Genomic DNA, 13,891 nt, shown 5'->3' with positions numbered 1-13,891 from the left:
AGCTATATAACTGGTGGTTGTGGAGAAATAAATGCAGAAAAAACATTTCTTTCCAATTCATCTTTTAAAACATTTATGAAAACAAAACACACTTAAGAATATTTTTTGAAATGATGAAAATCATCTCTGGACCATATCCATCATCTGCTGTTAGCATCTGATGCATTTTTCGAAAAGATTTATGTGTTTTTCTAACTATTGATATAGATATGATGATGCAGAATACAGAGTCTTATATCCTGTTTTCCCCACTTAACATAATGTCATAAGTATGTCATTTTATATTTTTCGATTGAAAGATTTTAAGTACAAGAGTATGGTGACATATTAAAACTTGCATTTTATGGATCTGTTTTCACACCTCTAGGTACCACTAACCTGGATGGAGGTTAACGGTGCCCCCTGCCATGCTTCTAATTTTCCATCTTGGAAGCTAGCCAGTTGCGTTTGCAGTCCATACTTGGCATTTATCCTGACTGACCTCCTTGCATATTTGGTTACTGTGCTATTTATGGTAATGTCTACTTTCTCAAATATGTCTTTCTGTTTCTGTTTCTTTAGTAGGCTCTTAATACATATTGAAATAAATGTCATAAAATAAATGATGATATCTTACCAATCTTTGCATTTTGTAGACTCTTAGTAAATATTTGTCATAAAACATAGCCTTTAAAAAGTAGATACTTCTCTCCACACACACAAATAATGAATGAAAATGAAATAAATCAAATTAAAAAGAGGAAATACGTATGGTTCCATGATCTGAAACTCTGAAAATATAGTACAACCCAACAGTGATGAAAGATTCTAAAATACACAAATTTGACCACATGGTCATAAGTATTACAATGTGCAAGTCTGATGTTCTGTGAGTCTTTCTACACCAACCCACAGGACTGTTACTCAACCTCTCTTCTGCTTTTGTCTTCTCTGTTAAGTGGATCACTCTTTTTTGTAGAAGTTAAATACACTGCTGAGAGAAAACTGGAATTAGAACAGAAGGTTATAAGAAAACTTAAATGAGTTAAAATCTCCAGTCCAGATGTGAAAGGATCTTTGTTTTCAGAAAAAGGAGGCAAATATGATCTCTAGAAACCACAGAAGGATATGCTTGAGATCTCCTAAAAGGCTGTGTTTTAAAACACAACTAAGAAAGGTGATCACTAAAAAGAGAAAAAGAAGGGCGACTGGTAGGTCCAGCAGACTTATTCACCAATAAACCAGACCAATTCAACGTTTACTGGCTGAGGGACCCAACTCAAGAGAATTTCAAAGGCCCTCAAAGTTTTGGTTGACCAAATACAGTACCTAACGAGGAACTGATGGCATGACACATCTGCTTAAAACATTAAAACGTTCTCAGGTGTATTAGTAGAATATGACGACAGACCAGTGGAAGGAGGAACTCTGCTGTCCTCTGAACTGCGTACTCCAGTTTGAGTAGTATGGTCTATTCTAGGTGCCATATTTTGAAAGAGATATTTCAAATATAAGAATATTATTGGTGGGAATAACAAAATTAGAAATTAAGAAAAATGCTTGAGATAATGGAATATTTAGCCTGGGAAGGGAGAGCACAGCTGTTTTCAAATGCTTGAAGGGATGTTAGAGAGATAAAAACTTAATGTGTTTGGCTACAGAAACACAATCATTACATGGAGGTTATAGGGATGTGGTTTTACTTCATTATAACCAATGGCTTTCCTACAGCTAGAGCCTGCCCTATTACACTGGAAGAGCCTTGTCAATGGAATGTTCAAGCAAAGTTTTTAAGTCCACATCAAGTATATAAAAAGATTCATGTATTAAGATGGCAATTGGACCAGCTGGTCTCTAGGGCTTCTGCTTTTTATAATTCTAAGTTAGTTGTTCAGAATTTAGGATCCACTTTCCTATAGAATCCAAATGGATATCTGTATCCAATGTCTAAAAAGCTCATTTTACCCACAGCGTTTTTAATTCTTTAATTGACTTGAGACCAAGGAACAGATATGAAGGATAACAGTTCAGAGAGCGGTGTATGAGGGAAAAGGGGTGGGGATCATTCACCTTCCCTTTGCTGGGAGAAGTCTAGCATAAAGCCATATTATGGAAGCACTAAGGAAACATTCTAAAATCCATGTGGCAGATCTCAGTATGTCTTAGGAGAAAAGCAACTCCCTGAACTAATCCCCAAATGACTGATAGCCTTTCACTTGCTAGCTGTGCTGTGTGATCAGAGGTATTTTCTTCTGTGAAAGGGGGCTAATAATACTTCCAACAATATAAATAAACAATAAATGATTAACAACTTGTGGAAATCAAATGAAATAATGGATATACTATGCCTGGCAGAGTACTGGACACATACTAGTTACTTAGTAAATGCAGAGAATTCTCACAGTGTCTGGGGCTTCCCTGGTGGCTCAGAGGTAAAGGACCCACCTGTCAATGCAGGAGACAAGGGCTCAATCCCTGGTCTGGTAAGATCCCACATGCTGCAGGACAATTAAGCCTGTGAGTCACAAGTACTGAGCCTGTGCTCCAGAGCCCGGGAACACAACTACTGAGCCCACGTGCTGCAACAACTGAAGCCCAAACGCTCTGGAGCCCATGCTCCACAATGAGAGAAGCCACCGCAGTAAGAAACTCATGTACTGCAACTAGGGAGTAGCCCCCTTTCACTGCAGCTAGAGAAAAGCCCACAAGAAAGAATCTTCCTACAGTATCTATGCGTGCATACCTTTCCCACTTTTCAAAGAACTTCCACATATATTATCTCATTTGATTCTTATAATAATCCCATCATTAGGCAATGTAGGTATAATACCCACATTTTACAGAGGAGGAAATGACGATTGGAATAAATGGCCAGTTTGGCTTCTCATTTAATAAATATTTCTAGTGACAATGAGCACACCACTCTGCAGAACAATTCCATCATGAAAACTAACAAAAAGAACAAAATGTTGGAGAGTTTCAAAATCGGCACTCAAGGTAACATTTCCACCTGTCAACTGGCAAATATTGTAAGTACGGTGCGTGCGCTGTCAAGAGCAGTGTGAGCTCTTTGGTGGTGAGAATGAAAATCTGTATAACCTTTGGAAAAAGCAATTCCTGTATACATGTTGAGAATCTTGGCTATATTCTTCACTTGGCCTCATAATTACCCATCGAAGAATCTGTTTTTAGAACATCATTAGAAACAATGAGAAAGTCTGAGGTACAGAAGTGCTGATTAGAATACAGTTTCTAGTAGTGAAAACCTAGAAATGCTCTAAATGGTAACCGATCAGTGAGCAAGACATAGAACAAGCTGTAAAGGCAAAGTGTCGCCGTGATAAGGAATCAGATTGTACAATCAGACCCACCGGATTAAAATTCCTATCCTGCCACTTACTGACTGTGTTTGGGTTTATTATTTAGGCTAACTAATTCTTAATTAACTCAGCTAAAAATGAGGTGATGATGTGTATATATATATATAGATATATATTTTAGACAACTGTTAGAAAAATTACTTATAATATTGGATAGAAATTGTTTAAAAGCTGTCACTATGATCATTACTATATGGTAATTATGCCATTTATTAAATGTTGAGTATAATGCTAGGTGTTCAACAAACATCTTTTAAAAAAGTCTATACTCACTGTACAGATGAGTTAACTGAGGGGAACAGATTGGCTAAGTAGCTTTCCCAATTCATACAGATGTGCTGGGATTTGAACCCAGGCAGTCTGACTCTGGACCCACGCTCTAATCAAGGATATACTTACTACCTTCCATTCTATGAAGTATTTTTTTATGTCTCTCTCACACAAACATACACATACATATACATCATATTAGACACACACATTGGCAAGATGTTTAGAAACAGTTTTACCTATGTACAACTGGTTTTTAAAAACAGAATACCAAGTTGTATACATGATATGAGATCTACTGTGTAAAATGCAAATAAAAGGGGCTGAAAATTGATATGATTACCTCTGGGTGGTGCTAGTATAGGTGGATTTTATTCTTGATTCTGCAGACATTTTTGTGCTAACTTTCCAACTGAAAACATGTGCCACTTTATAAACAAGAAGATTAAAGGAGACCATAAATATAAATGAAAGTAATTCAAGGAAGACATAAGGAGAATAGGCTTTCATAGACAGGTGGCCCTTCCTCTAATTCTAGCAGTAGAGTATACTAGATACCCTGAGTAACCTTCTTTCAGAAAGTGACTACCAACACAGGGGTACAATGAGAAAGCAATGGGACGTAAACACCTACGTGTGTCAGAAACGGGGTGGGTGCAGGAACCGCTGGGGTGGGAACCGGCTCTGGCTGGATAACTGTTTCAGCTGTAACTGCTCCATCTTCCTCCTCAGGGGGTTTCTGATGGGCACAGCGACCAATGTCTGCGTTTTTGAAGGATACAGGCTGTGCAAAATCCATAGGGCTAAGGGAACATAATAAAAATTCAATACCTTCTCTTAATTTTCATTGTCCTGCTTCCCTACCGTTACATCACATTTCCCCTTTCCCCTTTTAAAGGTCTCAGTGCAATTAAACAAAAATTTGACTTGAAGATCTTCATTGTTTCCCCTCTCCCCCACCCCATGGTTTTGGATAATGTAGATGCAATAGCGATCCGCCTATGAAAAAAAAAGAGTAACAGGGAGATTCACTTACACAGAGTTTATAACAAGGTTCCATATACAGCCTTCAAAGGGAGGAATATTTCTGAGTGGCGAGGGTTGAAATTCAGGTGGAGCGCCCCCAATGAAAAGCTTTTTAACTTCTATTGCCTGTTCCACGGTCAGATTTTGCATATGCTTTCTGTCTTCATCCACTTGAACAGTAAACATGCTGATAAAATATTGAAAATAAACAAGTGTAAAACACACAGTGTCCTATACAACCAGAAAGCAAAGTCTCTCCCGCCACCACACACCCCTGCTTTTAAGAGAGCCAAATCTGATGACTAGGAACTTGTCACTTAGCAAATGATATTGTTTCTCAGCATCTTGCCCCTCTGCGTCCCTTGTTAGCTCTCCTAGAGTTTCTTGAAACAAGGCAGTGGTGTAGCTACAGCATTAGCCTCTGGTGGTGTTGACTACAGCGGTCCTACGTATGAGCCGGTGGAGTGGAGCCTTCTGTATGGGGTTGTGGTGTCTAATCCTATGAGGCTCAGTCGGTTTAGCACAGTGGTTTAGCACAGCATGGGGTCACGTTTTGTTTGGCTCTTTATTTCTTGGTTTGTGCCAGCTATTATCTTCTTGCTAGGGGACAAACTGTACTCCTGAGAGCTTAGATTGTAGGAATCAACAGCAAACGCTTACAGGATGTTTTATAAAGAATGTAGCTGCTGGCTTTTGAATGGAAGAGGCAGGCTAGAACGCCAGGCTAATTGTTCTCTGCAATGATTTTCTTTAGTGGCTGTTTCATTAACGTCCCTAATTTGCCTATGAGAGATAACTTACACATTACTAATTGAGAACCTCATGCTACTTATTCACTCTGTGGATCCTGGGGAAGAGAATCAGGAGGCAAAGAATTCTGCTGATGAAAATGACCAAAGGCATTTTCTCTTTTGTTCTAGAAGCAGGTTTTAAAACTTCAGTCCCAATAGTCAGCATGGGGCTCTTAGTCTTAAGTGTTAGTCAATAGCCCGAGGATCATGAATGGGGATTACTACAAACTAATTCACATCTGGAGAGAAAATCTGAAATATTTAGTCAGCAAACTCAGTTCTAAAATGTTATGTTACTTGATTTTATAAAGAAGAAAAACCACATGTAGAGTTAGAAACAATAAATCAGGGCAAAGATGCTCTGAAATGGCACTGAACAACTGGCCCACGCTGGGACAATTCAAATATAAGAGAACAGAACAAAGACCAGATATTGTTGTGGCTTAAAATATCAGAAACATCTAACAAACATCTTGTAAAAAACTCTATATTCACTGTACAGATGAGTTAACTGAGGGGAACAGATTGGCTAAGTAGCTTTCCCAATTCATACAGATGTGCTGGGATTTGAACCCAGGCAGTCTGACTGTGGACCCATGCTCTTATCAAGGATATACTTACTACCTTCCATTCTATGAAGCATTTTTTTATGTCTCTTTATTGCTCAGGTGGTATGGAGGGAGCAGATTGGATTTAGTTTCAAAGGCAAAATACGGGGAACGATATATTGATGTTTTGCCAGACTCCGGAAGATTGTGTTGGCAAAATTCAAGAGTTCAACCTTATTGCTAAGAATGTGGGTGGTTTTATGAGACTTTTAGAAAACCACTCACTTCTGGATATGTGGGACTCATTGAGAAGTACCCCTCATACTCCCCCCCCTTTTTTTTTCCATTTGCTAAAAGTAATCTCCTATATGCCAGTGTTCCTCAGGGTTTGAATGAAGGGTTTAAGCCACTATTAAATACTGCCCAAGGAGAGCAAATCTCTGCTTTTGATTAGAATTTTTAAAGATCCAGAGGCTCTCCTCTTTCTCATGTGGACTCTCTCTAGTCTGGTTCTGCCCCTAAAGACCACAATGGCCCTTTCTTACTGGATCACAGGGTGGAGATGTAGAGTGATCGTGAACTTTCAGAAGAAACAGACTGGACTTAAGCACTAGTATGAACTGCCTGCCAATGCAGGAGACATAAGAGACACAGGTTCCGTCCCTGGGAAGATCTGGAGGAGGAAATGCAACCCACTCCAGTATTCTTGCCTAGAGAATCCTCATGAACAGAGGAGCCTGGCAGGCGACAGTCCATAGAGTCACAGAGTCGGACACAACTGAAGCGACTTAGCATGAATGAAAGCTTACTAGCTATGTGACCCTGCGTTAGTTAATCTTGCTCAGTCTCATTTGATTCTTTTATAAAAGGAGGATAAGAACCCCTACTCTGAACCACGGAAACCATTAACTAAGGCATTTCACTGAGGTTGTATTCCTTAATAAGAACACTGTTAAAGGACTACAGTTGAATCCAGTTTGTATTTTACAACCTAGGAGCATCAAATCTAGGTCATTTATTTAGCACTTTGTAAAGAGGGAAGCTACTGGGCTTACCTGGTGGCTCAGACGGTAAAGCGTCTGCCTACAATGCGGGAGACCTGGGTTCCATCCCTGGGTCAGGAAGATCCCCTGGAGAAGGAAATGGCAACCCACTCCAGTACTCTTACCTGGAAAATCCCATGGATGGAGGAGCCTGGTAGGCTACAGTCCATGGGGTCGAAAAGAGTCGGACACGACTGAGCGACTTCACTTCACTTCAAAGAGGGATATTACATGTCCTTTATGATTCTGGTGTGTTTTTTAAAAAGGATTTATTCAAAAATTCTTTACTGTGGACCCACTATACCCAAAAAGCATTATAAGAATCATTACAATACTATTAATATTGTGATATGTCAGCTGTTTTTCCTTAAAATTTCAATAGCTGAATCTTGAAGTTTTATAATATTTTATTACTTATATTCAATTTATTTGTATGAAATATTGATCTAAGATTTTTTTTTCAAATCACTACCAAATGAACTGCATACATGGTAAAAGATATTAAGAGAAGTGCCCTGAAATTTACAATTTACATGAGAAGCAAAACCTGACATTTTTAAATTGAACATATTTTGGATGGTTAGAAAGAAATAATTGGGTTGCAGTATTCAAATCTTGGTCCCATTCTGGAAACCTCAAATTACTCCTGAAATATTTGCTCCAATTTTGTGGTCTTTAGCCTAATTCTGTACCTGTGTGAAGAATGCTTTCATGGAGAATACCTGTGGAGAATGCCTAAGCTTCTACTCCAGGCTCTTAGGGTTTACTGTTTTTATCCAGTTAGAACTACTGGCCATTTAGGTGGACTTCAGGAGGAAGATCAGAGGGCCAAGCAGTTATAAAAGGCAGAGGATCACTGGAGTACTAGGGAATTAGACACCAAAGTAAAGGAGGTGAAATTTTTGCAGAGGGAGGAGTAGAGAAGGAAAGAAAACGAGAAAGGAAGCGTAAAGAGAGTAAATACTGAAAAGCTTGCCTCTCAATTTGATGAAAATCTACTAATTTTATGAGGCGGTATTGTTTGAGGAAAGGAAACAATTGACATCTACAGTCTAAATAGTGTTGGAAGAAAGCAAGTATTTCCAAGTTAACAAGAGTATCATCATCAACATCAAGTAATACAAACCTCTGAGGTCACAGAGGTAAGAATACCTAGCAAGCACGGATGAGGTGTTAAAGTCAAGTATATCTGGGCTTAAATCCTGCCTGTTATTTACTAGCTATGTGATTTGGGGTAAATTAGTTAATATTTCCTCATCTGTGATGAAAGGATATGAGTACATATCTCATATATATTTAGAATAACTAAAGGACATAATTTTTGTAGTATTTGACACAGGGCATGCCATAAAATTGATATGAAACATTAAAATATGTTTCTAGGTGATGTTCTTAGGGTCATTAGTGATCTCCGGTTAATCAGTTAATTGAAGCACTTGTTTAAGGGATAGGTGATAATTGTTATTTGACCTCAGGGTGCTGAATGAGACATTATGGTGGCAAATGAGCTCTGGCTTTGCCACAGTGTGTAGTGACAACACACTAATATGTCTAATACATTATCCTTTAATTAATAGAGAATGGCACAACAGTTTGTTTATATGGCCAATTAACTGAATGACCAGTTTTCAGGGATGTACTATACCGAGCTTAATCAAATACAGGTTGGATTGATGGCCAACAGCTGTGAAGCTGCCATACTAAAATACCCTTCTTGAAGAGACACCTGTGAAAAGGACACCTTAGAATAACATCAAAATGCACTTGGGAATGTCGGAATCCTTTCCCTACAAAATAACATATTTTGAATGATTTTTTGCCCAACTATATTTCTCAGATCTGCATTTGCTTCTTGAAATTATTTAAAAACCTTAAAAAGTTTTTCCTACAACGAGAAGGACTAACATTTGGCAAAGGACCTGAAGTAAAGTCCAGAAGACTTGCAAAATCAGTATTCTAGAGCATTCCTTAAGGTTCAAATGAGAACATTCAGTTTGCATTTCTCTTCAGAGACCCTGACTGCAATATGTGCCTAGAAGATTAGTAAATGTTCTTAGTTTGTCCAAATATTGATCCCTCATTTGTCTTAATCATGGTTTCTAAACATTTCAGTTAGTAGATACTCCGTAATTGACTGAGCATTAATTCAGCCCTAAAGATAATGCTCTAAATCACAGAAAAATGCAAAGCAAGGAAAGTTTCTTTACTTACAAGACATTGTTATTACTTATCTAAACTACTGTCCACACAAGAGCATGATTAGAAAATGGTCGACTTTAAGTACAGAATAACATTTACTTGCTTGAACTTTTGCTACGCCTTCATACTGTAATATTTAAAAGTATTGTCTATGTTTTGAGGTTTCATCAAGTTTGATTTCCAGTTCTTTTCTATGTTTTCAGTCTAAATGGATCGTGGGCTTGGAGGTCTGAAGTCTCTGGGCTTCTGGTTTTCTCTAATTGTCTTTCTAAACTCACCGTGCTTGTGTGCTTGGTTGCTCAGTCGTGTCTGATTCTTTGTGACCCACAAACTATAGCCCACCAGGCTGCTCTGTCCATGGGATTTTTCAGGCAAGAATACAGGAGTGGGTTGCCATTTTCTTCTCCAGGGGATCTTACCCTCCCAGTGATAGAATGTGCATCTCCTGTGTCTCCTGCTTTGCAGGTGGATTCTTTACCTGCTGAACCATCAGGGAATCCCCTTATCCGAGCTGTCATACACTTTGATGGGAAAAAAAAAATCAAATAACAAATGACTTCCTCAATAAAGTAAGTATAAAGTACTTCAGCATTCTGAAAAAATAAGATATCAGCTCATAACACTAACAGCCAATTCCCTGACTCAGGGCTGGGAAGCAAGTGCTCTGGTGGATCAGCAGAGGCAGCCTCTGTGCCCTGATGGCAAGACAGCAGCCTCTGCCCTCTCTCAACTCTTGCCCCTCACACCTTGGCAGGGGCCAGGCGTGAGGCCCGCACAGAGCAGGGCTCCGTGGGTCCTGCAGCTGCTGCCCTGCTCTATATTTGTGACAGATTTCTAAGCAGCTGTCATAACTGCCTTGGAACCCAAATGAAATTGCAGCTGCCAAAGGCTGCGGGCCCCAGCTGAGCTGCTCTGTGCCGTTTCACCACCCACATATGCCTTATTTGAGAAGAGAGTATTTGAGAGGTGCAGAGGGAGAGATTTTTCTTAGCTATGGCTTCAGAAGATGAATTTGGTTTTCCAGAGGTGAAGAGGAGAGCTGCTCAGCAGAAAAAACGTTAAGAATAAAACTCCTAAGGGTCAAGGTAAATGAAGTTCCCAAAGTATGAAATATAAAGAAGATAAAATTAAGCTACTTGACACTTCAGCAATGTGTCGTCTGTCCATACACACAAAGGTCCAGTTAAAGACTAAGGCGAGCAAAAGTTCGTGTTAGTTACGACAGTACAGTCAGTCGCCAGAACTGTTGTTACCCTCTAGTTCTCTCTACATGAACAGAATGCTCTCTCCCGTCGTGAAACAGACTGGGCTCCGGTTTGATGACAATTTTCCTCATTGTGCGCGCCCCTGTGGAGAGATGCACTTCCAGACGGCCCTTGTTCAGGAAGATCGCATAATAGACCTGTAACAGCAAATGGTTATTGAAGACGAAAGGAATCTATCTCATCTACGACTTAGCGTAGTTACCTGAAAGAACGGCAGATTCTTCTGCTCTGAGAGCTTACCTGAGAAGTTAAGACTCAATATTTTCTTAGAGTATTTAAAGCAGCTGGAAATAGCTTTACAATCACTTACCATTTCTGCTTGTTAGGTGATGTGGAAAGGGAGATAGTAAGAGAGCCATCTCTGCAAAGCAGATTTGCGATGCTGAAAGGAACAGCTGTGCTCGCATTGGGCTTCTAATTCACAAAATCCATCAGGAAACAAAGGGGGTTAATAAAACCGCTCTCCCTTGCATTCACAGATGGACAGCTAGCTTCTGGAAATCAGGTCTCACTCCCACCCCAGGGCATTTTGAGTGTTTAGATTTCAATTCCTTCTCTAGGCTGGTGGAATGGATTGCTATCACCAACACCTAACTTGTCTCCCACATTTAGAAAGAAGGCAGACAATTTTTCATCCACAAACACGACTGCTTTCTTCTTGCCACTGTTACTATAGCAACAGTGTGGTTTTTGAGATCAGTTTGTGAACCCCAGGGAGCCTGAATGCAGTCCTCATTCCCAAAGCTGACACCACCGTGTGCTCCTTTTCAAGTGGAGCACGGGGCCCCCTGCCACACACGATCACTCGGTCCTCCACGAGTCACCACAAGGCGGTGGAGATGGTTTCAGTCAAACACCACAACGTCTCCAACAGTTTGCAAAATCAGCTGTGTTGCTGCGTGTCCCAGGCAAAAGGGCCAGAGGACTGGGATCAGTGTCGCCATCCATCAGAAAGGGGCAACTGCCATCGAAGCACTCAAAGTTGTTTTTTAAGCTGATTGAGGTCTCAAACCCCGTTAGCAGAACATAATCACAAATGACTATCAAAACTGGTAGCTTTGAAAAACTGGTAGCTTTGAAAAACAAAGTATGTCATTTAACCAGTTTGATTCTCCGACAGAAATGAATTATTTAATATTGTTTCCTCTTTCAGACAGCAATAACAGTGAGATTTTAAAACAGATATTAAAAAAAAACAGATATTCATTAAAATGTTGAAGCATTAACATGTTATTTCTAATTTGTACTATAGCACTTAATATTTTCTCATTTTACTTGTTTTAATGAAAAAGTTTTATTCTAAGAACTATCCTGACAACTGATGATTCAAGCCTATTCATTTGGTTCTGATGAGGAGAAATCTGAAACTGAGAGATGGTATTTAGTTACTTGACTGTGATGCAGGGCACAGATATCCTTTAGTGAAAATCTATCTCAGAATGTTTGATCTGGTCCTTTTATTATAATAATTGGTTTATTATTTAAATTTATTTAATAAATTTTTTGTATTTTGGATTAAAAGGCAAAGACTTTAGGAGAACATTTATTTTTATTATACTTATTCCATACTTGTTATGCACAATATAAAATGAGATAAAACATTACTTCTTCTCCCTCTAATTTAAAAAAAATGTTTTTTTTTTTCCTTCCCAAAGAAATTCTTTTCTTCCTTAAGGTCATAGGTTATCCTTTTACATTTTCTTCTAAACATTTTAAAGTTTTTTCCTTTCATATTTAAGACTTCAATTCACTGGGAATTAATTTTCTGTTTAACATGAAATATAAATTACTTCATTTTTTTGTCTAAATGGATAATGAATTGCCCCAGAATCATTCACTGAAAGGTTCACTTTTTTCGCTGATGATGTGCAATGCTACCTACTGCCAAATGTCATTTCCATCTATACTTGGTTCTCTCTCTTATGTTCCACTGACACAGAGTTATCCATGTATCAATGCTACACAACCATGATTCAAAACTGCTAGAACAGTCTTCCAACTTATTCTATTTCATAACTTTCTTGGACTTTTGATATTAATTTTAGAATTTGTTCTGATTTACAAAAAGATAAGGTGATATTTTCATTGAAGGCAAACCTACATATCATTTTATGGAGAATTGAAATATTTTTAACACTGAGTCTTTCCATTAACATAATGACTTTATTAAGTAGTCTGCTATACATTTTCAATAAATTTTATAATTTTTCCAGTATAGGTCTTATGTTTGTTTTATTTCTTGTTAAATTATATATTTTTTCTTGTACTATATTTATTTATTCTTTTCTTATTGCATCAGCTAAGACCAGTATGAAAGAAAAGTGAAAGTGAAGTCGTTCAGTCGTGTCTGACTCTTTGCCACCCCATAGACTGTAGCCTACCAGGCTCCTCTGTCCATGGGATTTTCCAGGCAATAGTACTGGAGTGGATTGCCATTTCCTTCTCCAGGGGATCTTCCCAACCCAGGGCTCGAACCCGGGTCTCCCACATTGTAGACAGATGCTTTACTGTCTGAGCCACCAGGGAAGTTCAGATAGCAGTAATATTTATCTTTTCTTGGGCTTGATTTTATAGGAAATGTTTATGTTTTCCTATCATTCTCTTTTTAATTTACTAAGTCTTTTGTTATTGTTATTTTTGATCACGAATGGGTATTTAATTACAAGTGTTCTCTATGTCTATCAAGATGATTATATGATTTTCAGACTTTTAATATCAAACCACCTTTATGTTCTGTAGATAATGCAAATTACTCATGGTTGTACATTTTTGGATTTTATTTGTCAGTACAGGTGAATGACATGAGGTAATGACCCTCCACACAGTCAAAAATCAGAGCATAACTTATAGTTGGCCCTCCCTTTATTCAGTTCCTCCATATCAGATATTCTGCATCCTCAGTTTCAATCAACCTTGGACCATGTAATACCGTTGTATTTACCACTGAAGAAAAAATTCACATACAAGTGGACCTGTGTGATCAAACTCATATTTTCAAGTGTCAACTGTATTTTGTTATTTTCTTTTTTTGGTGGTGGGAAGAAAAGAATATTATTACATCAGATCAGATCAGATCAGATCAGTCGCTCAGTCATGTCCGACTCTTTGCGACCCCATGAATCGCAGCACGCCAGGCCTCCCTGTCCATCACCAACTCCCGGAGTTCACCCAAACTCATGTCCATCAAGTCAGTGATGCCATCCAGCCATCTCATCCTCTGTCGTCCCCTTCTCTTCCTGCCCCCAGTTCCTCCCAGCATCAGAGTCTTTTCCAATGAGTCAACTCTTCGCATGAGGTGGCCAAAGTACTGGAGTTTCAGCTTTAGCATCATTCCTTCCAAAGAAATCCCAGGGCGGATCTCCTTCAGAATGGACTGGTTGGATCTCCTTG

General features: G+C 38.8%; 1 protein-coding gene and 1 long non-coding RNA gene across 6 annotated transcripts in view; one reads left to right on the top strand and one right to left on the bottom strand.

Moving 5' to 3' along the window:
• LAMA2 (laminin subunit alpha 2) overlaps positions 1 to 13,891 on the bottom strand; it is a 710,513-nt gene that overhangs the window by 20,081 nt on the left and 676,541 nt on the right. For all 5 annotated transcript variants that reach the window (XM_055535597.1, XM_055535598.1, XM_055535596.1 and 2 more), the window contains 3 exons: positions 10,490 to 10,638; positions 4,666 to 4,842; positions 4,264 to 4,432 (listed from right to left, as the gene is read on the bottom strand). In XM_055535597.1, the coding sequence (XP_055391572.1) occupies positions 4,264 to 4,432; positions 4,666 to 4,842; positions 10,490 to 10,638 (495 nt within the window). The remainder of the gene's footprint in view (positions 1 to 4,263; positions 4,433 to 4,665; positions 4,843 to 10,489; positions 10,639 to 13,891) is intronic.
• Positions 8,046 to 10,463, top strand: LOC129620006 (uncharacterized). Its single transcript, XR_008698339.1, has 3 exons — positions 8,046 to 8,179; positions 9,702 to 9,805; positions 10,261 to 10,463. It is a non-coding gene; the product is annotated as an uncharacterized LOC129620006 (long non-coding RNA).

This window comes from Bubalus kerabau, chromosome 9 (genome assembly GCF_029407905.1).
Source record: "Bubalus kerabau isolate K-KA32 ecotype Philippines breed swamp buffalo chromosome 9, PCC_UOA_SB_1v2, whole genome shotgun sequence".
NCBI classification, from domain to species: Eukaryota; Metazoa; Chordata; class Mammalia; order Artiodactyla; family Bovidae; genus Bubalus; species Bubalus kerabau.
Note: the sequence above shows the minus strand (reverse complement) of the source record. Positions and strands in the feature narration are given on the sequence as shown.